At 40.2% G+C, this 25,038-nt stretch overlaps 2 protein-coding genes across 7 annotated transcripts in view; one reads left to right on the forward strand and one right to left on the reverse strand.

Annotated features, from left to right (window-relative positions):
- Positions 1 to 25,038, forward strand: part of NAXD (NAD(P)HX dehydratase) — a 50,493-nt gene that overhangs the window by 18,622 nt on the left and 6,833 nt on the right. For all 6 annotated transcript variants that reach the window (XM_054188352.1, XM_054188349.1, XM_054188353.1 and 3 more), the window contains 4 exons: positions 5,180 to 5,288; positions 19,288 to 19,338; positions 19,420 to 19,524; positions 19,907 to 20,027. In XM_054188352.1, coding sequence (XP_054044327.1) covers positions 5,180 to 5,288; positions 19,288 to 19,338; positions 19,420 to 19,524; positions 19,907 to 20,027 — 386 coding nt within the window. The remainder of the gene's footprint in view (positions 1 to 5,179; positions 5,289 to 19,287; positions 19,339 to 19,419; positions 19,525 to 19,906; positions 20,028 to 25,038) is intronic.
- Positions 20,021 to 25,038, reverse strand: part of CARS2 (cysteinyl-tRNA synthetase 2, mitochondrial) — a 59,690-nt gene continuing 54,672 nt past the window's right edge. The window contains exon 16 of the mRNA XM_054188355.1: positions 20,021 to 22,660. The gene's annotated coding sequence lies outside the window, so the exon portion shown is untranslated. The remainder of the gene's footprint in view (positions 22,661 to 25,038) is intronic.

The raw sequence follows: 25,038 nt of genomic DNA on the forward strand, positions 1-25,038 counted from the left end.
TGATCATTTGGTGAAAGCTAATCTTTGAATAAAATGCAGTGTACGTCAAATTTTTCTTCTTTGGGGGGGCTGCGGATGGGAGTTGCATTTCTGGACCTGTCCAAGTGTCCTCCCACTCTGGGCAGTGACCAGCCTAGAACAGACTTTCAAGCAGATGGCACCTGTCAAATATCTGTTACAAACCACTTAGGAAGATGTTTAGAAACTGTGGGTGATCTTACGGCAGTAGCCACCATGTTTTTCGGGCCTTTGTTGTTTTTGGAAAGTTATTACATCAAGCTTTTACCAAGATGAAGAGCTACAGAACTGTCTTTTATGTAAATTTTTATTGTGTGATAGTGAAATATGGAAGAGTTCTGAAGTGTAAAAAGCTTGACTTAATGTTTTTATTTTCTTTATTAGCTTTTCAAATCTAAAAGGTATTATAAGAGGCTGGGAGGTTGTGCATTAGGGTAAGAAGCAACAATGAGACTGCAGTACTGAATCCAGCAGTTACTGCCATAAGCACCATAACTAAACCAGTGCTGTTCTTGTATGCAAAAATAATTGAGGTGGCAAGATGAGAAATTTTTTTCAGGGTGTATTGATTTTAGTTTGGCCGAAGTTATCTAAAGCTACCAATAATTCACAAAGAAAGTGTATCCTCATGATTTCAGAGACTAGGTGCTGTTTAATTTGAAGAATCTTTGTAGAATTTGCCATGGAAAAGTACTTTTCTAAATACGTTCTGGAGGCAGAGAAAAGAGCAAAAAGGTAAACATGTGAGATGGTGAAGACCGTATCTTGGCACTGCCTACACAGGGGCTTCAGGGGAGGCACATGATGAAGCTGTGGTATCTGTCTTCCCAAGTGATCACAGTCTTAGCCTCTGCTGAGTGAAGCTTTCTGTCTTTCCTCCATCTCTTGCTAACAGCTAAGGAAAGTTGATCAGGTAAACATCTGTGGGATCCTTTTTCATAGCGTGCCCCCTGTGAGGCTCTCGGTATGCTTGCTTTTTTGTTTAGATCTGTTTTGGTGAATGGACAATGTGTAAAGTTGACTTTGATGGGAGGTTATTTTTCTGATATTTTACATTACCTTTAAACTTTTCCTTACCTACCAGGCTTCACAGGAATGAGACAGGTTATAGAAGCTCCTTCAGTTTTCCTTATCAATGATCCTGTTGTCTTGCAGTTATTAATTACATGTTTATCCTGTGGTAGGTAGTGCTTTTCTGTATGCAGTCAGAGTTTTATCGGTTGCTTTCCAGACAAGCTAAGACTTTGAGGAAGCTTTTGGGATTTGGAGGGGTGGTGTTTGGTTGCTTGATTGAACAACAGTGAGCTGTTGTAATCTAGATTTTCTGCAGAATGGCATCTGATAACATGTCACGTAACACTGTAGTGGTTAGCTGGAAATTAAGTAGCTGTTTGAAGATCTGAACATTCCCTGCAAATCTACAGCTGTGGTCTGTCAGCAGAATGTTTAATTGCACACATCTGCACAATGGTACTGTAGTTCACTTTCCATGTTTACAGGTGTTAACTGCTTGGATTCAGCTTCCCAAATTATCCCTGCTGTGCATGTCCATGGTGCGGAGTTTTTATTTTCAAATTATGGGAAAGCCAGACTACTTCCCAGTCTCTTGCCCCGTCACCTTCCAAAAAAGCTTGCTTTATTTTGGGAAATCCCTGACTTTTAGTTACTCAAAGTCTCTCTGACAGATTTTTACACTTTTTTCAGAAATTAAAATGTTGTTTTCTCGTGGCATTGTGAGAGATTTTCTGACTCCTCTTTATAGTAATATTAGCTTTGTGGTTTCAAGTAGGGGTATTGTATTTGTTATTCCTGTTTTGGAAAAAAGCCAAGTCACGTATTGTATGGCTCTGCATCTCTAGAGGCAATACTGATTCATGCTTACTCGATCCCTTTCTGCCAAAGCCTGAAGATTGCATCTCTTTCAATCAAGGGGACATCTTATACCTCATACCTTTCTGGATACTTTTTTTTTTAAAAATACAGTGCTGACTTCAATTGTGTGTGCATGTCTTGGGCAGTGGAGGTGATAATTAAATGGAGAGGTTTGAAATCAGGTTAGTAATCAGGGTTGGCATGAAGGGACAAAGGAAGTTAACAACAGTATTTGTGTGAGCGTAGTACATGGTGAGCAGCTGAGGACCTGACTTGAGTTCTGTGCTGGTGCCTCCAAAGCATTTTGGGTTTGTTTTTTTTTTTTTTCTGGTTTTGATCCACAGGCAAACAAGAATACACGTTGGCTTTTTCTGTAATAATAAACTGAACACTACCAAGGAATATTTATTCCCAGGTACCCAAACATGATCATCTGTTCTGGCAAATTATCCAAATGATCCTTGGCAAGCTTTTTGGCCTGTGCTAACTAGCCTCTCCCAACAGCTTCTTCCAGTGGTGAGGAGCTACCATGGTTCAGGGACTGTGCCTGATAGGGGCAGCTTGAGCGTTACCTGCTCTGAAGCCTGAGGGTGTAGAGGCCGACTGAGCTCAGTGTCACAGAACTCTTCTGGGCATGTTTCAATGTTGTGTATAGAGTGGAGCTGTTAAGAGCTAGAAAAATTTCTGTCTTTGGGCTAAATCCCATTGTCAGGAACATTCAAGGTGACACTCCTTCCTGAAGAAAATTACATGTTGATCGTTTGTACCCTATCAGCTTCAAAATGCTACTGCTTTGATGTCTGTGTGTGGAAATAAACTCTAAGATGACACTATAGCCCTTCCACTTTCAGAGAAGCTGTAGATACAGGGTGTTTCTAAGGTGTCCTTAGCTGCATAACCACAGCTGCTGTGAACATCCAGTGTCTTAAAGTGCAGTTGTCATGGTGCTTCTCTGAGGCAGTATTTTTTTATGAAGAATCAAAATCCATCAGTTATTTTTCAGCATGTTTTTATAGCTGATTTTGCAGTGTAATAGTCATTATCACCATTTTAAATCTCTTGGCCCTTTATATGCCTTGGGTTGCTTCTTGATGTGAATTTGCAAAGGGGTTATGTGAGTGTAATGTTTGTAAAATGCTTTGAAGATGAAAAGCTCTACAGTAGGTTTTTATTATTACCAGAGGCAAAGTGAGCAGGAGCGGCTTAATGTTGGACTGTTCGTTTCCCAAGAGATAGCTTTGTTTTGAAGAGTGCGCATTATCAATTGGGTTGGAGACAAAATTATTTTATTTCAATCCACAATATAAGTAGATTGGCAAACTTTCTACATTGAGATTATTTGCATGAGATATTTGTAAGAGAGCAGAGCGGTTACGGTACTATCTATGGCTCTGTTTTTAGCTTACATTTAATGGAACATTTTTTTTAATGCATTTGGCTTCTACTATCCAAAGGTATTTTGAATCCAATCCATTCAAACATCCTTATATATACAGCAGTATTCTTACATCTGTATAATATATAGAAATCTATGAGATATTTATTTGAGAAATATATATTTGAGATATATATTGCTCTTCTAGAGATAAAATCAGCTTCAGCATGTAAATAAAAAAGCAGTCTGCATTCAGAAATGGTGACATTTTATTAGAGTTTGGTTCACAGACAGTTTTTTCACATGTTCAACCTACCGCATATAAAAGAACTGACTTTTTTTAACAGTGCTTTAAATATTTCTTGAATCGTTTTTATTTCCAGCCTGTATCTACATTGTAAACTGATAGGTGGTTTTACGGAGAGGGGGAAAGTGAGCCGTTTGGCAATTCTCAAGCTACTGCTGTTTCCGTGCGAGCTAGAGGAGATGGGAGGGAGCTGCATCGTTCAAATGGAAATTCAACTTCAGCTTGCTAGGCGGGGGATCGCTTCAGGGACACCAAAGTCCTCACGTGGTTCGTTGTCTCCCTTGCCCTTGCGGCGGGTCGCCGCTTCCACCCAGCAGCCTTGTTTTGACAGAGCTGTTCCGTGGTGTCAGCACAGGGCTCCTTTGGGGACCCAGCGCCGCTGCAGCCGGGGGTTTCTGGAGCAGATATGGTCGGTGGAGGGGCTGCTGGCCCACGGCCAGGAGCGAGGCACCGCATCCCTGCCGCCTTGAGCCGGGCCGCCTGGCTTGGTGCAGCTGCAAAAAAAAAGCTTTGGGCTCCTGCCTGGCACTTGCAGAAATCGTTGTGGAATTTGCTGATTCTGCCAGACGCGAGCTAAACACTTGTTCCCAAGTGGTGTGTCCCATCAGTACAGCTGTTGGTTATGAAAAACATGCAAGGGCTTTCATCCGTGATAATAGAGCTTTGTTGAACTATTGCAAGCTCAAAATTTTCTGAGAGTATACTATCATACAGTACGCCCTTGCTTAGCCTATAGGGACCTTCCCCTCCACCGTCGTTCACTTAAAATGTTCATTTATTGTCATCACTTATGTCAGAGGCGGGGAGGGAGGCTCAGTTTTCCCTCCATACTGTCAGTAAGGATTAACTGACATTGTTGGGCAGTGCTTTGAAAATATTCTGACCTATTTACACAACAAGACTGATCAGAACAAAATAAACAGTTCTGGTCAGGGGCTGAATGCTGTATTGTGGCAACTGTATGTGGCCGTGGATTTTTCTCATCATTTTTCCAATGTAGACAAAACCTGAACGCTGCAGAAATCTTAAGTATTGCAAGCAGATAATACTCTTACTGAATAGCTTGATTTTCCTATTGCCTTTTGGGGAAAGGGGACAGTTTGGCGGTAATTCAGTTGGAACAAATGCTTATGAAGAAACTGACAGAAAAGCACATGAGTAGATTTTTCATTTTACCACGCAGGGTAATAAATAATTGCATCATTTCCAGCAAGCCACAGCATATATCTGCAAGATGGTGGATCACTCTCCAAGGTATAAGCTTTGCAAAGAAGCATTAAATAGGGAATTGTGACAGACTGTAAGAATTGTTGGTTTCCTGCTTGGATTTTATTTTCTTATTTTGTAACGACCATAGTGGGCACTTGCAATTACCACCTCATTTTTATGTGGCGTCGCCTAAGGAACAAATCAAGAGAAATATTACATTTTAACTGTTTGGACAACCATTCCATATTTCCTGGGTCACAGATTTTTGGTAGTTTGGAGGATAAAGTTGTCTGACATTCAAGATAGGAAATACCTCTATCTTGCATCTGGAACTCAGATTCTGAGAATACTAAAATGAAGCCTTTTTAAATGTGTCTTTTTTTTCTGATTCCATTTAGTGATAGTCCCAATGCTGTCCATGAGGTGGAAAAGTGGTTACCACGACTGCACTCAGTTGTCATAGGACCTGGCTTAGGTAGAGATGAAGTTCTACTTGAGAACGCTAAGGTAATGTGTATACTGATATTTTATTCTGTGTCTTTATGTTGAATTTTATTAACCAATTTCCTATCTTTTACATGATTACACGAATGTATTTGATTAGGGTTACTAAATAACAAATTTAATAAAGTATTGTTGACTGAAAATTACGGCTGTTAATCATGGTCTTCGTTATTAAACTGCAAGCATCATGCTGAATTTTAGGCACCCTTATGGTTGTTTTGATTTGCTTTTGTTTTGATTGTGAAAGTTGCTAATTAAGAAATAAATGTTGGCATCTCCAGATAAAGGGCTCTGTGTTTCCTTAGGTGCAAAGCACCTGTACTGTAAGAACATAAATATAAATTTAAGTTCCTAATTTTTGGAACCGTATTTGACAACTTGTGTCAGCAGAGGTACCAAAGAACAGGGACTATGTCCCCTTGCAATAAGAAATAATACTCTTAATTATAAAATGTTGCAGATTTCTGCTCTGGATAAAGAGGTAATCCTCTTTTTTGTCAAGCCTTCGTGGAGAGCTGAAAACAGGAGCTTAAGATAGTTCTGTACCCTGAATGTTATGTACTTACACAGTCTTCCAGATGATGTCTTGTATTACTGTCAACATATCTTTATATGTTCAAAGTATATCTTTCAGTCTAACGTCAATCTAATTTTGTGCAATTTGAAATTAATATTTTTTTTTCCTGAGAAGTATTACTGAATTAATCATTGGTACTAAAAAGTGGAATGAATATTATTTACGGAAATGTTGACAGTTACACAGAGAAACTGCAAAACAGGGGAGGCAAGAGACTGAAGACCACACTGTCCAAGTAGTTTAGAATACCTTGAGAGCTGTGGAAGGTGGTTTTGCTAAGGCTTTTGTTAGAGCTGTTGGAGCTCTTCACTTCTTTAATTCTCCTCCTGCTTCCGAAAAAATGTTTGCTTTATGATATAGAGGTGCAAAGCTAATAAAGAACATGGATTCAGAAAGAAAGAAACCAGAAATTCATTACAGCTGATCAGGAAATCAAATTCTACTCTGAATAAAAAATTTCAACAGAGATTTTATTCTTTTTTGAAAATATTTTTCAGAGTGCTTTTTACAGAAAATTTTGGGCAATGATATCTTTTTTTTCTTGATTCTCAAAAATTTTAAAGTTGGTTTTTTTTCAAAGGAAAACAACTTTAAAAAAAAGAAAATAAGAATTCATTTAGAATATCTAAGATATCTAACATAAGCTTCTTTTATATCAGAATTCCTTCTGGGTTTTATAAATATCCGTCAAATGCGTATTTGTATCTGGAAGATTCCTTCATTGTATTTTTTTATCGTTGCTAAAAATAATTTTGCTTTCTTAGTGAATTACAAGCATACTTTTACTTCAGCCCGGCCATCCTATGTGACCTAGCTTAAAGTTAAAGAAACAAAGCCAGCCAATGAAGAGAAAGTGTTTGGAAGTTACTTCATGCTAAAAACCTCAGGCCATGTTCATATGAGCTGTGGATCTGACCTTATTAATTTCAACTCACGTTAAAGCTCAAGTTCTTTGTCTTCACTCTAATTATGGAACTGTTATCCAGTGCTGGTTTTTTAATCCAACTACCATAACCTTCTACATTCTTTGTTTGGCCAAAAGCTTTAATAAGTGCATGTAATTGGAGACAAGTGAACCCTGGTTGCCTGTTTGAGGAAAACTGGTGTGCTTCTCTGTGCTGAAGAACGGCTGAGTCTCCCTCTTGCTTCAGCAGCGAATTTTAAGCTTTCTATCAGTCTTCACCTTCAAGAAGAAAAGCAAGTGATGATAGCGTTGCTATTTTAAACTTTTATAGGAGGCTGGCTTGGTATATAATTTTCTGTTTTCCCTTTAAGCTAACCTCAGCATGCTGTCATGTGAATGCAGGGCTAGATGGAGATTGGTGTCTGCTTTCTGGTCAGCGTTTTGTGCCAGAGTGGCAGTGAGGATGAGAGAGCGCTTCCCCTCTTCCTCCTCCTGCCCCATTAAAGTGCTGAGGCATAGCGGTCTGTCACCTCTCTGATGCTGTTTTTATGTCAGTTCTTGTCAGTATTGTGCCAGCACGTTGCCAATGATTGTGCTTGTCCAAATGGTCATGTGTTTGGGCTGTTTCTGTCTTCTGAGCATTGAGGAATTAAGATACTAATGCGGTAAGCTGCAATTTCTGGTATACGGCCCATGGGCAGTGTTTTATTGTGGAATAGCCTGACTGCTTGTTGACCAGATGGTACATCTCTCTCTAGGCTAGAGAATGCTTTGCGTCCTCAGCGTCTTTACTATATCACCTACCTCCCTCACGCTTGATGCCTGCAGTGTATGCAGTGTGGCATTTCAGTTCCTTTTAACAGTCTGATGGATAAGCAGCACATTGTGATCAGTTTCCTTTGATTTATTTTTATTTTTTTGAGAGCATAGTGATACTCTTTGAATACATACTTATTGGCTTCCTGTGATTGTCTGGTTTCGGTTATAATCCCCTTAACAAGTCCTGTTACAAGAAAGCGCTCTACAAGTTATATCCTTCTCTCTTATGCCACTTCTGTGGGTCTGTGACAAAACCCTCACATGCTTGTTCTCAGTTGCCTGGGTGAGGGCTGATGCTCTGTCAGAGCTTTCTAGACAAGGGTTTGCAGGAGCTGCAGCTTCAGAAACATGTCCTAAAGAAAGCATTTGTTGTGTCCTAATAGCTGTGCAGCTGGATCCCATGCAGAAGTGGCAATCCTAGTCTTAATAAAGGCAGTCCAAGTTAGTTCCCTTCAAGAAAAAGGAACAAAAACATGTTTCTGCTCCACTTCTCAGTTCTGGACTGTGCAGATCGAAGCGTTTCTACTCCCCATTCTACTTCAAACTTCCAAAATGCTGTTACCACATCTGGGATGGAACTTGGCCACCACAGCCAGCTTCCTTGTAGGCTATGTCAGGCCATTTGTTTTCCCCTTTCAGTGTCTGTGATTGATTCTGGCCAGAGATGACAGTACTGTTACCTCCCCGAGTTCACCTCAGTTGATATGCTGCTGGTGGTGGTTTAGACTCTGTTGAGGAAGAGTTTATCTGCCACGTGGAAGCAAGGCCAAGGTTCCTACACCTGTCCTCTGTCAATGCTTACAAGCAACATATTTCCAAAGCTATTGGATATTCTCCTTTTTCCACACAGCAGCAGTACTATGACCCTATTATACCTACCCACCACAGTGTTCTTCATTCAGCCGTTCCAGGGACGCTCGCGCTTCTGGTCTTACTCTGATTGGATTTTTCTTGTAGCCCGAGGCTTGGAAGTAGGGGAATTCCTGCCTGTACCATCAAGAGCCGTTCCTCAAGTTTGTGAGAGAACCAAGTTCCTCTCCTGCAGGGTGATGGGTGCAGCTACCAAGGGGACTTTGGAAAGAACATGATATTCTTTGTATAGCAATCTAGGAGAGGAGATGATGCTGCCTAATGCTCCAGGGTGTTCTGCATTCACAGGCTTAGCTGTGTCCTGTATCAGTTTCCAGCCTCTTCTCATCTCCTTTCTCTTCCTGCTCCTTCTGGCATGAATGGGATGTTCCTGTCAAATTTTCTGCTTCTGCGTTTGACCAATCTTTATTGGGTATGTTACTGGCTTTGTGATCAAATGGGGTTCCTTGCCTCCCTCCCTGAAGCGGTAGCACCAAATCCTGGACTCCGTCGCTCCAGTCTTGCCGTGTTTTGTCTTCCAGCAGCAAAGTTAGATTGGTGTTTCAGCAGAGCATGCTTGCTTCCCTCCTGTAAGAGAGGTAATGATTAATAGCAAGAATGTCTCTGCATAACTCAGATTACATGGTAAAATCGACTGGGTTCTCAAACTGCCTACTTGCTTCTCTTGCTCAATTCTCAGTCTTTATTTTATCTCCAAGAAAATGTCCTGAATACCAGCCTGGGCTCTTCTTTTGGCTGAGGCCCTGCCTAGCTGCCATTTCTGCCCCCCTCACCCTGCAAACACTATCCTCGCCCAGTCATTTGCCCTTAAAGATCTCTGCTATCTGTTGGGATATAGATTTCAGAAATCTCATTATCCACCCCTAGTGACATCATCTTAAGGTTGTGTGGAAATATCTTGGCTGTAGTTAACATCAAGCAAAGGGTGGGAGAGCTTTGGGCCATTGTCATGAATCACCTCCATCAAGTATGCCCAAAGAGGGCCCATTTGAAATTTTCTCTTTCAGATGGATTCTCAGTTCAACCTCAGCTGAGGTATCAGCCTTTCTAGGTTTGTTTTTGGTTTGTTGGATTAATTTCCCCCATTTAAGCCTTATGCCTTCATGATTCAGGCAACATTTCGTGGCCTTAATAAATTGAAAGAGTGGGACCAGGTGCTTCACTACACTATCATCTGCACTACTTTTTACAAGCTTAAAAGGACTACAGCATACAGAGCCACCTTTTGTTGTCATAGCAGTCTGTTAAAGCTAAATCTGTTGCCGTGGGCTTTGAGAAGCATTTTCCTCTTGCTACTGAGCAGTCCCCTGGGTTCTGTTTGTTCCAAGTATAAAATATCTGAGAAGCATCCCAGGCTAATGCTGCAGCTTATAGATTGGTAGTATTGTCTGTGGTACCTGACACCACGTATGAATATGAACAACAGGATGCATTGACTCTTTGGAATCGCTGGAAACTCAAGTTAGCAGAAAAGTTATTTACCAGAAACTTAATTGTTCAATACATGTCATGTGTGCACTTACGTCCTGCCCTGTTTACGTTCCCTGCAGATTCCCACCTGCTGTGGGGATTTGGCAGTTCGTAGGGAAGGACACAGCATCTTCTGTTCTCAGCTTTCAGTTAGGAGGAGGTCAGGTGGATGTGCCTGTGGTACTGCAGAGGCCAAAACCAGAGGGCATGTACCCATGCCCGCTATGAGAATGTGTGTGTAAACTTTATTTCTTTCAGCCCCCACCCAACCTCCAAGATTGATGCATGTACCACAAGTAGTATCCAGCGGAAAAACTACTCTCTTACTAGCCAAGCCTTGTTGCTTTCAAACAGCCTGACAAGAGTCAGAATTTGTGGACGTTTTCACCTAAGATGAAGCAGTTGCTGGGGTAGGATGCAGTTCTTTCTCTGATGGTGGTACTGGTGCGGATAAAGGTTGGGAGCGCCAGCTCCAGGCAGGGAGAGCTATTGCTGCTTGTGCTAAGAACTATTAGTATTCTGTGGCTTCCTCGTAAATGGCTTGATTAGAAAAACAGTGTTCGAAAATATGCTAACAGGACCTTAAATACAGGTTTATGCAGCTTGCAAGCGGAATTTATTTTCTAATATATGTAATGGATCTTGATGAAACTCATTCATAGTGAAGTGGGATGTTTATTTGCTTTGCGCATGTAGGCTTATATTGTTGTTTAACTTGATTTTGATACTTAAAAGGATTTGTAAGCAAAACACTGGAATTGAATAAGTTTTCAACTCTTCCTGAGCATCATTCAGCTAGAAATCCTAAAAAGAAATTGGCAGTGATAAATTCCAGGGTTCATTTTAAGTTTATGTTTATTTGTTTTATTTTAAGACAAAATGCCAACAGCTGACCATGAATATTTTAAGCCAAATCTAGCATTAACATAATCAACCATAAATTGGAAAACTTGTAGAGCTTGCTTTGTGAGTGCAAACGTTCAGTGGATGAGACAGCATGAGAAAATTTAGTGCCTTTATTTATTCTGATTTAGATTTTTTTGCTTTGCATTGGAGTAAACAGGATTATTGCTTAAACTGGATTTGAATGCATTTAGGGATGGAAGTGTATAAATGTAGCTTCTCAAGTGGTGTCTGGTTGATCATGAATTTGGGGAAGGTAGCTAAAAAGGAGGGCTCTGACTTTTTGCATAACTAGGACAGTATTTCAGAGGCTTTTGCTTTGTTTTCTTGTGTTCCTTAAGTTCAGGCATTACTTTCGATTATGTCACTTCTTTAAGAATTTAGCATAGGATTGAGGCAGATATTAAGAAACTGTTAGTTGCAGTTTTGCTCCAAGTTGGACAGCAGGCGATCTACTTTGAATTCAAAGAAGGAATCTGCAAGTGGATCATTCTCATTTTTCCTTCTTTTTATTTTATGTAGACTAGAACAGTTTTGATTAGCTGTGATTTACGGCATCTTCAGCTTTGTTAGTTTTAACAACAGCTTTTAACATTTCCCAAAGCACTTAATGAGCTTGACGATGTAGTGGGGTGCTCTTTAGAGTCCTCATCACCCTCTGTGTGGCTTAAGTGAAGTGTTTTCCTGTGCACCTGAAAATCTGTTTTGGAAAACAGGGCCTAGCATGTGGTACTACAGTTAAAAGACAAAAGACCCAGTTAAATTGAGTGGAGCATAAACCATGAGATAAAGAAGCTATTTGTTTCAAAGAAAGGATATTCATCTCTGTTATGTGACTCTTCATTCAACTAGTACCAATGGTGGTCAGTAGTTAATCATTTCATATGTGAGGTTTGAGAGCTTAGTGGAGTGATTAATGAGCTGGTGATAGTTATACATACAGGAATATATAAAGTAAAACTGAGGCAATTAGGCTAGTTAAAGGTGATTTATATAAATCTTGTCCACAAAGTGAGATTTTGATTGACATTGCTGAGCTTTGAAAGGGGGATGAATTCTTGGATCGGTTTGTGGGAACTAATGAAAGCAAGCTCCCACCAGTGGAGAGATAAAAAACCAAAACCAGTTACTGAAAACATGTTTCTAATGTGAAGAATCTCAGAGAGTGGAACTCCATTTTTAATGTTTTTCAAAACCTCCTGTATCAAATATATTCTATTTAGGAAGCTTCTCCCCACCCCACCCCCAACCCTGACTGTAGCCTTGAGCACAGCCGGAGCTTGGGATATTTGCCTACGTCTAGCTGTGCAAGATTACAAACTTCTGCTTGCCAAGCCCATTTTCCAAGCATCTCTGCTACAGAGCTGCATCCTGACCTCTACGCAGCTGAGCCCCTGCTAACTCTGCATTTATCCACGCTTGAAGCAAGGAACGCGGAAATGCTTCCTAGGCGTTTCAGTGCCTATTTGGAGGAATTGGTTTGCAGCGTGGTGGGGTTGAACTTGTTTGTTCCTCCTGGGCACCTTGGGGAGGGGGATGTGCAGAAATGCTTCCAGCTGCAGCATTTACAGTGAAATTTCTGGCTATTTCTTCCCTTTTATGTCTCTGTTCCAGACAAAACCATGGATTCAGGATTGTTGGATGAGAGCAGCATCCATGCGGAAAATACAAGCAATTAGAGTGGCATTTCAACAGCAGTTTCTGATCCTAGCTTTCAGGAGAGGGTTCTTTATAAAAGGAGCTGCCACTCCTTTTTCATTATTTAAGGTTGTATGAGACCTAGCCAGTGCCACGTTATGCACGTTATGCATGTCTCTACCAAACCAGAAGCTAGTCACTCTTGCTGTGTCTGGTGGCTCCAGCTTAGTCACCCAGGAGCCTGGGCCAGTCAGCGTTGTCAGATCAGTAGAACGGATGGGAGCAGGGGAGCTAAACCGCGCTATCGGTCGCCTTAATGTAACCAGCATTCCAGAAGGTGGTATTTGAACTTTTAGAGAACGGGCCTTTTAACCTCTCAGGGCTATGGGCAGGCCTTCGATTACCCTGCCAGAGGAGTACAGTATAGGATAGCATTGGCTTGCTCTGCAGGCCTCAGCTGACTCGAGTTTTAGATGTGTGAGTGTAGGCAAGGCACAAACTGCCCAGATAGCAAGGAGATCTGGCAGTTTCCTGTTTGGACAAGCAAGGATATTATTATCTCTTAGAAATCTGGCTTTTAACAAGCTGTATGGGTGCAAACTCTTGTTTAAAGGACCACACCTGCTTAGCAGCTCCCCTCAGATATTTTAACTTTACTTTGGAACATCTAGCAGAAGACTTACTTACGTACTTAGCATTTGCAGGTTGCAGTAGAGTGCACTTTCGGTGGGCTGAAGGCAAGGTTATACTGCTTCCTAAAATGTTTGGATGTCATCGTGGTCAGTGCTATCCATTATTGTGGCATGCTGAAGCCTGTACTACTTTTTGAGCACATGGGTAAGGAATTTTGCCAAGAGTAGGCCAAGACAAGCCCTCTTGAAGGGACATGGGAAATGCACTGTTCGTAGCTGGTGTCAGTAAAGGAAACCTTGCCCTCAGTATCTTTCCTTTGCAAGGTCAAAAGATGACAGTGTGATGCTTCCTTAGTGAAAATTAATTACTCCTGTGGGATAGATGTTGCTTTATATGCTGCTATTGTGGTTTTCTGTTTATTTCATTAAAATTCAATCTTTTATTAAAACCACTGGCTCTAATTTCCTGATTCTTCCCTTTGCAAACACTGAATGCCAAAGTTATTGTGTATCTAAACCAGTTCATCAGGAAAAACACAAGTAGTGATATGACTAATAATATATTAAAAATCATTGCAGACGTTCTGCTGCCAATCCACATCTAATTAAAAAAGCTGAAAATTACATTTAAGCCAGGTGTGGACAAAACTGTACCTAATTGTCTTTTCCCAGGAGCTGTGGAAAAGCAGCTCGTATAGTGTTGTAGGCAGGCAGAGTGAATGGGGCATGTGTGCTATTGCTGGCTCCTGGACTTGGGTGGAGAAGTCTGGACTGACTGCGGAGTTTGGCAAGAAGCTGTGGGTGCTGACTATGGGTGCACCACCTGCTCTCCGCTCCTGATGCCTCAGGGTGGCTGCTCTGTGAAGACTTCCATGGCTGATGAGATACCTTTTGATTGTAGGAGCTCCATAGCAATTTATTCCTCCCTCACATGTTTTCCCCCCCCATTCCACTCCTAGCTGTTTTTTGCAGCCAATGTCTTGCACTGGCTCATCTTGGCCCATTCTCTTTTTCCCTTTTTCCATAATAATTGTGGAAGCGTGCAAGAGTCCTGGATGCCCGTAGTGCAGTGCAGGTGAATGTTGTTTCATAGCACAGCCACGGGCTATTAACTGGAAAAATTGTATCATGTTTTTCTGCATTACTGTGCTTTCTTTCAGCAGTCGCCTGTCCATCCGCTCCTTTAAGCTTCTTCCTCCTGAGGTCCTTTCCAGCCTGACTGATTCTGATTTTCTGTGTGTGTTGTTCTGGTTTTCAGTGTGTTGGTGTTTTGTTGTTAGGTTTGTTGGGGGTTTTTTCCAACAAAAAAATAGGAATTTGGTTTTGGGAATCTATTTTATAATTCCCATGTGAAAGTTGGGACAGAGAACACAGATTTCTAATGAAACGAATGCATTGCATTTCAGGGAATAGCTTCCATAATAATAATAAAAGAATTAGTTAAAACACATCGCCCTTACTTTGTTAAATTTCCCAATTACAGTAAAGGGTTACCTTTACCCAGATAGAGCACTGGTTTCTACTGTGACAACTTTTTCAGTTTTTGAGTAGGTTGCTTGCATACAAGTCCTGGGTACCCAGTCACAGAACAATGATTTTTCAGGAAATTTTGTATTTCAAGAGTAGAGTGGGAGTTGATTCAGGTTAATTTTACCCTCTCTGGCTCTCCTCCCCTCAACCACCTCCACCCAAAATTGCAATCACTGGAATGTTATTTTGGGCATTCCTAAATGTCGAGTATTTTGTGCTGCTAACAAATGGTAACTCTGTGGGAGGTTGTCTTATACAGCACCTTCATGGGATGTGTGAATCCCAGGTCATTTCTTCTTTGGCTTAATTAGGGTAGAAACTTAAGATTTGGCCTTTGCTTATAAGGAGAGGAAGCTCTTGTTACAGATTAGTTCTAGCATGAGTCCTGCACTCTTGTAAGACAGTTCATTATTGCTGATTTTAATCACAGCGGGGTGGAACCTGCTTCCCTTTCCTCATTCAAATGTGGGCTGTGGAATCACTTGTTTCATAGAGTCACCAAGTATTTAGCTAACTCATACAAAGCAGGATGTCTCTAGCAAGAGACTGCCCAAATCCCTTTTATAAGGACTCCCTACGTGAAAGGTAAGGACACCAAAACTTGGGCCTGGATGTGAATATTGCAGAGGAAAGATCCAAATTTCAGTCTTAGCTAACCAGTATGGCATAGGTCATGAGGTTGGATGACAGCAGTGTGTTACTTTCTCCTCCTCATTGTCCTCTCTGCTCCGTGAGCCCAGTCCTTCATTTCTGGATGTCCTGGAATGCTTAGGAATCGAGTGAAAGAAATGCTCCTGCCTTGTACTGAACCAAGCTGAACCACTGCTGTTATGGTATAGTATATTCTGTGCAAGGAAAGGTAGTCCATTGGGATATCTTGGAGCTAGAATCTCCAAAATCTTAATATTCAAAATGCCGCTTGAAGGGAAGGGGTGATGTCTTTGTTTTGTCATTAATACCTGTATCTCTTGCTGTTGATTTGTGTGATTGGTGTTTGGATTTCAGGTCTTTTCTTAGTAACATTTGTTACTATTTTTAGTTAGCAATGTTCTATTCTAAGTCCTTTCCCATATAAATCACCATTACATGGGGTAAAGCTGAACAGGTGATCCCTGCTCATACACAGAATCCTATCAGAAACCATTAAATAAGTTTTGGAGCGAAAGTAGAGATAGCCTGAGCTGTATTAATTGTGCAATTAACAGTGAAGGTTCTTCTATATGCTACAAGTATTAAAACAGGAAAGTCCATGCCAAATATGGAGGTACAGATTCAGCTAAAAATTGATTTTTGCTTCCAGGAACAAAATATTCTGCACAGAGGATGTAGCCATCATTGCTGTAAACACCTCTTACACAATTTTTTTTTTTTAAAGGTACAGTATCTGCAGTAATAGAGTGTTTGAAAGTGGGCTTCATCTCACCTAGTTCTTGGTGTCTAAATCGGTAAGGTGTCTCTGCTCCCTCTGTGATAGCTGAGGAGAGGCAGGTATGTCTGTTGGTGATTCATCCCACCCTAAATGCGGTGTCGGAGCCAGGCGGGATGAATTGCTCTCCAGTGGTGAGCCACTTGACCTTTAAATGGCAGCAGGTGAGATGGGTCCTGGCCACAATCAATAGGAAGCAGAGGTTCTCCAGTGAATGTTGTGTCCTTCAAATGGGTGATTGTCGTCTTACGGGGGTTCTCTTATCTCTGTTACTGCTTTATTTCAGTTGCCAGATTACCCCCTCCCTCCCCAGAACTTCCTCTCTGAGGTTCCTTGTCAGTCTCCAATCAGTTTCTGTCTGGGTTTAAGGAAGAAAGAGGAAACAAAAATAATTAGGGTAGTTTTTTGTTTGGGGGCTGGTTTGGTCTTTGTGTGGTTTTTTTGTTGGCTTGTTTTTTTGTTTTTTTGTTTTTTTTTAATCAAAAATGAGCTTTCTAAATAAGACAAAGGACTTTGTATCCCCTGATTATTTGTTTTATAAGGAGCGAAACTAAAAAGCAAAGATCGCTCAGCGTCTTAGATTAGAAACTGATACCTCAGAGACTCGGTACACAATAAAAGTTGCTTGGCCAGTAGGTTTTACTTAGCAAGATGAAATTTCTCTTCAGAGAAGAGGTCAAGTGTCTCAGGATTGTGGAGGACATGCTAGAGAGGTAGGAACTCAAATCGTTATTAGGAAGAAATGTCTTATTTCTCTGGAGTGTACCAGTGACCCAGCCTTCCAGAAGCTGTTTAACTGCATGTATACTTTCATGCTTTGTAACTTCCACATTTTTTTTCTTTTTTTTTTTTTTTTCTTACGTTCTTTTTGTGGAAAATGGATCTTCAGGATTCTTGATTTGGCCTGTTGTTAGACACCTATATAGAAAAAAGAGAAGTAGACAAAATGACAATTATGGGGAAATGTGAAAAGGGGCCAAACAAGAAGAGCAGTGGCCAAACCTTAACTGTTTTGGGAACAGAACTTTGGCAAAATTAGTTCTGTGGAATGCTCATAATGAATTTAAGAGAATAGTTCGGAAGGATAAGGACTTCTAAGATCTGGTGTCTTCCTTCAGACGCCCTTATGGAATTTGTTGGGGAAATCTTTTTTTGATTTAAAAAATGAAGTGTCATGAAAGACTGGCTTACTAAAGTTGACGTGCTAGAGTAAACTGGTGATTCACGTTAGTGGGAAGTAGAGCAGTAATCATTTTAAGTGTACTGAAGGAGTTTGGTGAAGCTGCTAATGTACAAAAATACTCTAATTAAAACGAGATTGCAGTAAACAGTATTTGTATCTGCAAAATTTGGGGGAGGGTGATCTGAATGCTTTCTTACGTAATACCTTGCTAACCTCTGGGGCTCAGTGCCATATGATATCTAATCAGGAGAGCTTAGTGTGGTTCAAAAATAATTGGACTGTTGTATGTATAACATTCGTTTATACAAGACAAAAAAAAAACGACAAACATAAGCCTTGTTGCTAGAGCCGCAGCCTTATTTTATTATAACCAAGTGAGTCAAATTAAACGTAATTGGTAACGAACTTAACACAGCAGGGTCAAAGCAGTACAGTTTCTGTGAAGGAAAACTGAGCTGTGCACATCTGTGCAGATTAACATTAATGAATAAAGAAATTACTCTGTCTCATAAATTTCTTAAAAGCTTTGAAAGTAAGGCGCTCTGGTTTTCAGTATGCCACAACTAATTCCAGGTATGTTTTAAGATTCCATCCTTGCACAGCTGTTAAATATACTTATTCATAAATTTGAATAATTTAGTAGTAGCTGAATGCTGCAAGTTGTGTAAAACTTGCTCTTGGTTCAAAATTATTTAAGTAGCTGAATATGAGGGAAGACTTGTGGGGTGTTCCCCTAGGATCCCAAGGAGGGTGGGCACCTGGCAGTCTGTGATGCACAGCCCAAGCCGAGACCTGTGCAAGCGTGTGTGTGTCATGGAAAGGTTTTTATTCCATAGTGGCATCTAAGGTAGCTGCAGCTGTGTGTTGAGACAAGTCCTGAGGCTGTGGAGCGGTGGTGCGTGTTTCAGTCTCATGCTTACAACATGCAAACAGTGCCCAAACAAATAAAAGTGGTGTTGAGTTGAAGCATGCCGCTAAATTCTGGTCATCCATCTAAAAATAGAAGGGAAGTATTTCTACTGGTATTGCAAAAATCAGAATCGGGTAGGAATGAGTTAGTGAGGATATGTGTATACCACAATCAATAATTTACAGAAAGCAAGATGGGCTGTGTTTATTTTGACCACAATACAAGAACAGAGGTGTGTCCAGTACCCTGAACATTAATTAAAAACTTCTTCCTTACTCCTTACGTAGTGTCATGCTAACCTGTGGAGCTCAGTGCTGTATGATAGCTAATCTGAAGAGCTTAATAACGTTCAAAAATAATTAGACTTTTGGATAGGTACCATCCTCTCTTATCTTAAACAGGAGAAAGATAAACTCTCCAGCTTCAAAGACAAGTTGGTAATGACCAACATTCAAAAATCTTGACTGTCAGCCATTGCTCATTAAAAAAGCTTGATTATCAGTTGTTGCTACTGCTTGGTTAGGAGGGAGATCGAGGGCAGACGGGCTGCCAGTAGATACTGCTTGCTGAAAAAAACTTTTGCAAATGGTCTGTTCTCTGAGCCTTTTGGGTTTTGCTTTGGAAGTATAAAACCTCCAGGACCATGAGTTGAAATGACATGTCCTTGTCTTGGGAAGCTTGTACATCAACTCAAGTACTGCAATGGGGCTATCATCAGAAAAGCAACTAAAATTAATGTTACAGTTACTGATAGATTTCTATCGTGGCAATATTCATTTGGATTTTATTTTTTTTTTTTTTAATTGGAGACGTATGTTTACTATGTACTTAGTTGGTATTGATTGCACACCTCCCACAGCAGGGAGAGCGAGTGCGATCGCTTGCTTGTTTGCATATCAACACCAAGATGTCCGTTACGGAAACCCTGTTGATTATACTTGAACCAGGGAGAGAACAATGTAACTGTGAAGTTGCCAGTTGATATGAAAATGTCTTATATCAGTTTGCAGAATGTAACAGGTTTTTTCTATGTTACTTTGAAAAACAACTTGTATGATCAGATTTATTGTATGAATTTGTTTTGGAACTTACGAGATTTAAATTAACAAGCATCTTGAAGTTATCTGCATTTTTTTGCAGGGTATTATAGAAAAATCAAAAGTGAAAGGAATCCCTATCATTATTGATGCTGTAAGTATTTTCTTGTTTCAGTCAGTGGTTTGACATTCAAGAATCTGTTCAGTAAATGTTCTTCTAACTGTTTTTTTGCAGGATGGACTGTGGCTCATTTCCCAGCAGCCTTCTCTTATTCAAGGCTACCAGCGAGCTATTCTTACTCCAAACTACATGGAGTTCAGTAGACTGTATGAAGCCATGGTGAGCCCTTTTCCTTTTTGATATTTAAGTACGTGCAAGTTTAGTCTTTTAGTTTTAAAAATAAACAACTTATTACTGGCTTAAACATTATGTGCCGTTTCTTATATGCGAGAAGCATTCTCTCTCTGGGTTTTTATTCCATGGGATAATTGCCACAATAATGCATATTCTTAAACAGAGCTCTTTTTTAAAGATGACCCATTCTTATGCATTTTTTTGGCACTGCAGTGGGTATAAAAAAAAAAAATACCTGGAAAGACTGATGATGATACTTTTTTATTGTGTTTTTTTTCCCTCCCGTACATATGCTGAAGTAGCATGTGTTAGAATATATTGTTCTAGTAGTAAAATATGTACTGTGTATGGAATTCTTGTGTTGTAGCTTAGAGACCCCGTAGACAGTAGTGATCATCATGGATGTGTATTAAGACTCAGCCAAGCCATGGGGAATTTGACAATTGTTCAAAAGGGAGAAAGAGATCTTATTTCAGATGGAGAGAAAGGTAAGTGAAACCTTTTGCTTTTAGCAATGTGGTTATTTTTTTGTTTGTTTGTTTTCTTTCAGTTGTAGTCCAGTGGTTGGACTATATATAGTAATTGGTTGACTGTATTCCCCTGAAGATTGAAGGGGAAGGATGGCTATCTTTACATGAGTTGTGTAAATTGATATTTTAAGAGTGACACTTAATTTAGTTGCTGAAAAAAAGCTGCTCATTTTATTTCTTATTTAAATGGCTATAACGTGTTTTACATTACAGAGTTATTGCAAAATTAATTTTTTATTCTCTGTGAACTGTTTTAAAATCCTTAGCTGAGATGATCTATATAAGTGCAGATGTACTGGAGAATAGTATTGTTGTTTCACCGTATATTGGTGTGTCTGAAAAATGAATACGTCTTGAGGTTCATGAGCTTGTCTGTTCCTTGATACTGTACACCATGCTGTAGATTAGCATGTACATATATAATTCGTACATTAGACCTGACAAAAAACAAACAATCAAAAAAATTAACTCTAGATTGCCATTACAACTTTTTTAAAACAGTCAATTACTAATATGGTTAAAGTATACTTAGTAAAATTAGCTGCCTGTCTGATGCTTTTTATACTGATCATTTACTGTGATCAGTGTAAAATTAATTCATGAGTGCCTTCATCACATTTTGACTACATAGTCTTATTTCACATACATAACAAGCAGCAGCTCTGCCTCTAATTACTTGAAATGCTAATCTCTGATAAATGTTTATGCCTCTTCAGAACCGTTTTGTACATAACAGTCAATTTTTCATTATTGGGTGCCACGGGAGTCTTTTGTAACAGAAAAACAGATGTAATATGACAACTAGTTTGTGCCGAGCCGCCTTCCGCATACCCACATCAGTACAGATACTATAGCAGACTGTGAAGCAAGCTGGGCTCTGGAAGCAGTATGGTTATGCCTATGTGATGAAGGACTTTGGGGGGTCATACAGTACCCAAGTTACGCTGCATGAAGTCTGCTGTCTTATTTGCACCCATAGCAGACTTGATTTGTAACCGTGGGCAGTCAGGCCAGGCTTAAGGGGGGATGAACTCTGCCAGAGGATTAAATAGCCTGGCTCCAGTTTATGCCAGCTAGAGAGCTTTAGAGCACTGTAGTGTATCTTTTTTCTGGTTTTATGTCAACAATGTTCTTTATATGCAGGATTGTTGCTTTTTTCATGAATGTCAGGAAAACAGGGTGAGCGCTTTAGAATGAGCACATTACCTAGTATATCTCTGTTCTCCTTTTGAGCTGTTATTCTTGAGATAAGTGTACCCCTACACTGGAGAGAGGGGACGCTCCATCTTCATTGTCTCTTGTCATGCAGGATTCAAGAAAGCAGCAAACAAATGGGACTCTTTCCAGTTTCAATTTTGAATGTTGAGGTGTGGCACAAGTTTGGTGTATGACTTGTGTGCTTTTGGGGCTCTTTGTTTTTATTTTTTTCCCCCACTTTGTTCTTTGTCTCTGTTGTGTTCTGTTTCTTTTTTCTCTTAGTTAAGTGGCTTTTTGAAATAAAAACAGTTATGTGCCTTTATAGCAGTTGTGTGATGTCCAGCTGTAGGTTGCCTTCTTGTTTTTTACCTTGGTTCTATCACTGATGCTTTCTCTCTCCTGGATTACAGACATTACAGGCAGCATCGCTGAGCTGTAAGAAAGCAGTTGTCAGGTTTAATACAGGTTATAATGTCTGTTACAAACGCTGTTTTTAGGGTTTGTGTTTCTTGCGAGAAGGTTCCTGAGAATTTTGCAGAAACTATAGACTTCAGCTTCCTTTTAAGAAGAATGTTCTTTGGGTCCGGGAGTTACTGTCAGTCAATTTTTTAAAAGCTTCTCAAATGCAAAATTACGTTGAGAAAGGAGATTCTACTGTCTGCTCTGTGCCACAACACAGAACATGCTGTCATGTCACTGACCTTGAATTCTCTCCCAGGTTTTTCGCTCTTAACTTCTTTTTTTTGATCTGTCTGTTCTTTTGATCTGATGTCATTTTTTTTTCAGCTAAGACAACATACATCACGATTCCAGTGTGAGGGAAATCCAGATCATTGGATCAGGCCAATGTCCTCTGAGCACAATCAAATGTTATTAAAAGATCTGTGTACTCCTCTTATTTTTCATGTCATCATCAGTTTGTAGTGCTGAAGCTGTACCTATTTTTGGACGTTTCCTGCTTGAGCTCATGTCCTTAGCACACTGATACTGTAGTTCCCATATATCACTTTTAAAATTTCTCCTTTGGGAATGTACTGCATGCATGCTTTCTGAGGAGGATGGGGCGGGAAAGTAAGTCTCCGTGCTCTCCAGGAAAACCAGAAGCTGCAAACTTAACCGTGTTGCTTTAGTGTTCTGTGCTTGGCTGTTGCGGAAGAAAGGCTTTTTGAAGATGCCGAATTTTGCAGCGGGGAAGACTGGCTCGGTGAATACTTTAGAGCTTAGAGTGATTGTCTTGGTTATTTTCACAATACTTTTATTCAGAAGTCTGTAGGAAATTCAGTAGACAATTTACCTCTGTTAGTTGAAGACAAGAAAGGTTATCAGGTGATTTGATAGTGAGCCGGAAGTACAGGTGTCGGTGAAGGATTACTGTCGGCAGATAGCTCTGTAATCTAAGCAGACAGGCACAATAAATTCTAATTAGAAGCTGAAGCTTAATAAATTCAGTTTAAAAGTAAGGCAGATTTTATTAACAGACAAAGAAATCAGGAATGACAATAACATACCTAGAATTTTGTTAGATTGCCAAACTGTGAAGTGTCTGGACACCTTTGACGTTTGTTTTTACAGGTCAGATTACATGATGAAGGTGATTCCTTATGGCCTTAAAATCAGTACTGAATCATATGCATGGCCCCCCCAAAATCAGTAGCAGTCCTCCACTATAAAGGAGGTTTTTCTGAAATTTGCCTCCAGTTCAGTTATGAGCTGCCAACTGCCCTGTAAACGTCATCACCAAGATTTTAAATTAAGTTTTATATACTCTTTTTCTCTTTCCTTTTGCAATTTCATATTATAGCTTGGTCTACAGTTGTTGATTCCCTGCTCTACAAAGATGAGCTTCACCATGCTCTTGGTAGGTGATATCAGTGCCATCACTGACCAGGGTAGGAATGAGTACTCAGCCTGTGGGGAAAAGGTAAGTCAGCTTTTATTCACTATGGCACAGCTCTCTAAGGTTTTCTTTTTATTATTCTTTGGAGAACTGGTCAATAATAAAGCGTGGTTATACCAGTCTTAGTTCCTAACATGTTTAAAATTTGGCTAGGTCCTTGAAGTAGAGGATTTGGATTTTTGTTTTTAAACATTACGATGAGTTTTTCTGTATTTTCCCCAGCAGCTACGTTTGTCCTCTCCTCCCTTCCAAAGGTTATGGGTAGCCAGCTCGCTGCTGCCTATGACTACTTTTACCTGAAACCAGTAGCCAAATATAGTTTCTCTCCAGTTGCCCAGTTCCAGCTACGGTCAAGAGAAGCAAAGCAGCATGTGAGAGGGAGTGCTGAGTACTGCGTAGGGGGTAAAAAGACAGCTCTTGCCATAAATGCCTGAGCGGTGCTTCTAATTTCTGCCGTTCGTTCTTTGTACAGCTATTCAGGGAGCTCTTCAGTGCTTGTCAGTCCCTGGGTAACTCAGCTAAAAGCTCTTATAGTGTCCAGCTGCCCAGCAAATTTCGCCTATATTTTAACGGAGAAGCAGCACCTTCATTTCTAGTCCTGCTTCTGCAGAGTGAGCCGAACAGGGGGGGCGTGGGTCCTGTCCACTGTGCCCTCTCCATTGCACGTGCAGCCCAGCCTGGCACTGCTCGTCTGTCATGACATCTGTCCCCTGGCTCCTGCATCTATCCAGAAAATGTAATATAAAATTTGGATTATTTTCTTTTAACTTAAACTGCCTGGTGTCTCACACTCAAGGACCTATCTAAGTTTTAAAAGTGTGATTAGGGAATATAAAAGTATAAGCACCCTTTATATAAAAGCCAACTTACATTTTCCACATCAGTTGAGTGATTTCTCCCAGCCTAAGTCATCGATACTGGTTTCCCTGTCTATATGCACAATCTCCAGCTACGTACTTTTGTGAACTAACTTGCAAAAGGAAAAAGACAAAATTCTTGAGAGTATGAATATCTGCCATGTCAGAAGTGTATATTGGTAAAATATTTTGTTCCTATCTGATAATGGTCTAAACCTGAATCTTGCATTTGATGGAGCAGAATGGTCCTTGACAGCTGCATTATTTTGTATAGAAAAGGAAAATCTTAAACCTTTTAATTAAACAAAAGTGTTTGTTCTGTGGGGTAGCTGATGTTAGCTGATCTAATCCAGTTGGATCATATCAGAATAGTCGTACTTTTCACACGCGGATCCTTGAGCACATTAGAAGTGTAATACTCCTGCTGTGTAAGAGGAAAACAAGTGCAGAGAACTTGTTCAGGACGTCCCAGATTCAAGAATTAAATTTTAATCTCCAAGCTGTCTTTTGGTCTGCAGCCTCAGTAAGCGTGACGTTTCACATAGGCTCTTTAGCCTTCCTTATCATCATCAGTATTATGTGTTTAACCTTTAGCTATCCCATATTTCACATTCTGTTCTCTAAACAAAAAAAAAATCAAAAATGAATCCCTGTTTTGTTTGGGTTTTTTCACTGCTAGGAATGTTGCGCATCAAAACCACGCAGATATACGTTACTTTTTATACCACATGGGCCCTTGGTTTTCTAACTTCAATGTGTGTAGGAGCTAGTGTTGTAAGTAGGGCTGCCTGTGTACAGCCATAGCAAAATTTGTGCTTCCCAGTTAACACAGCAAAACTACTACATCCTAATTTTTTTCTTTCAAAGAGAGGGCAGTTATTTTCAGTTACGTAACAGGCTGTTTTTTTTTTTAATTAAGCATACAATACCCGTAAATGGGTCATTCTTCTGGGCTTTGATCTGCCAGCACAGTTTGGGCTGGGAGTTCCTTCAGCTTAAAACTTGCTGGCAATGGTAT

Source organism: Rissa tridactyla, chromosome 1 (genome assembly GCF_028500815.1).
Source record: "Rissa tridactyla isolate bRisTri1 chromosome 1, bRisTri1.patW.cur.20221130, whole genome shotgun sequence".
NCBI classification, from domain to species: domain Eukaryota; kingdom Metazoa; phylum Chordata; class Aves; order Charadriiformes; family Laridae; genus Rissa; species Rissa tridactyla.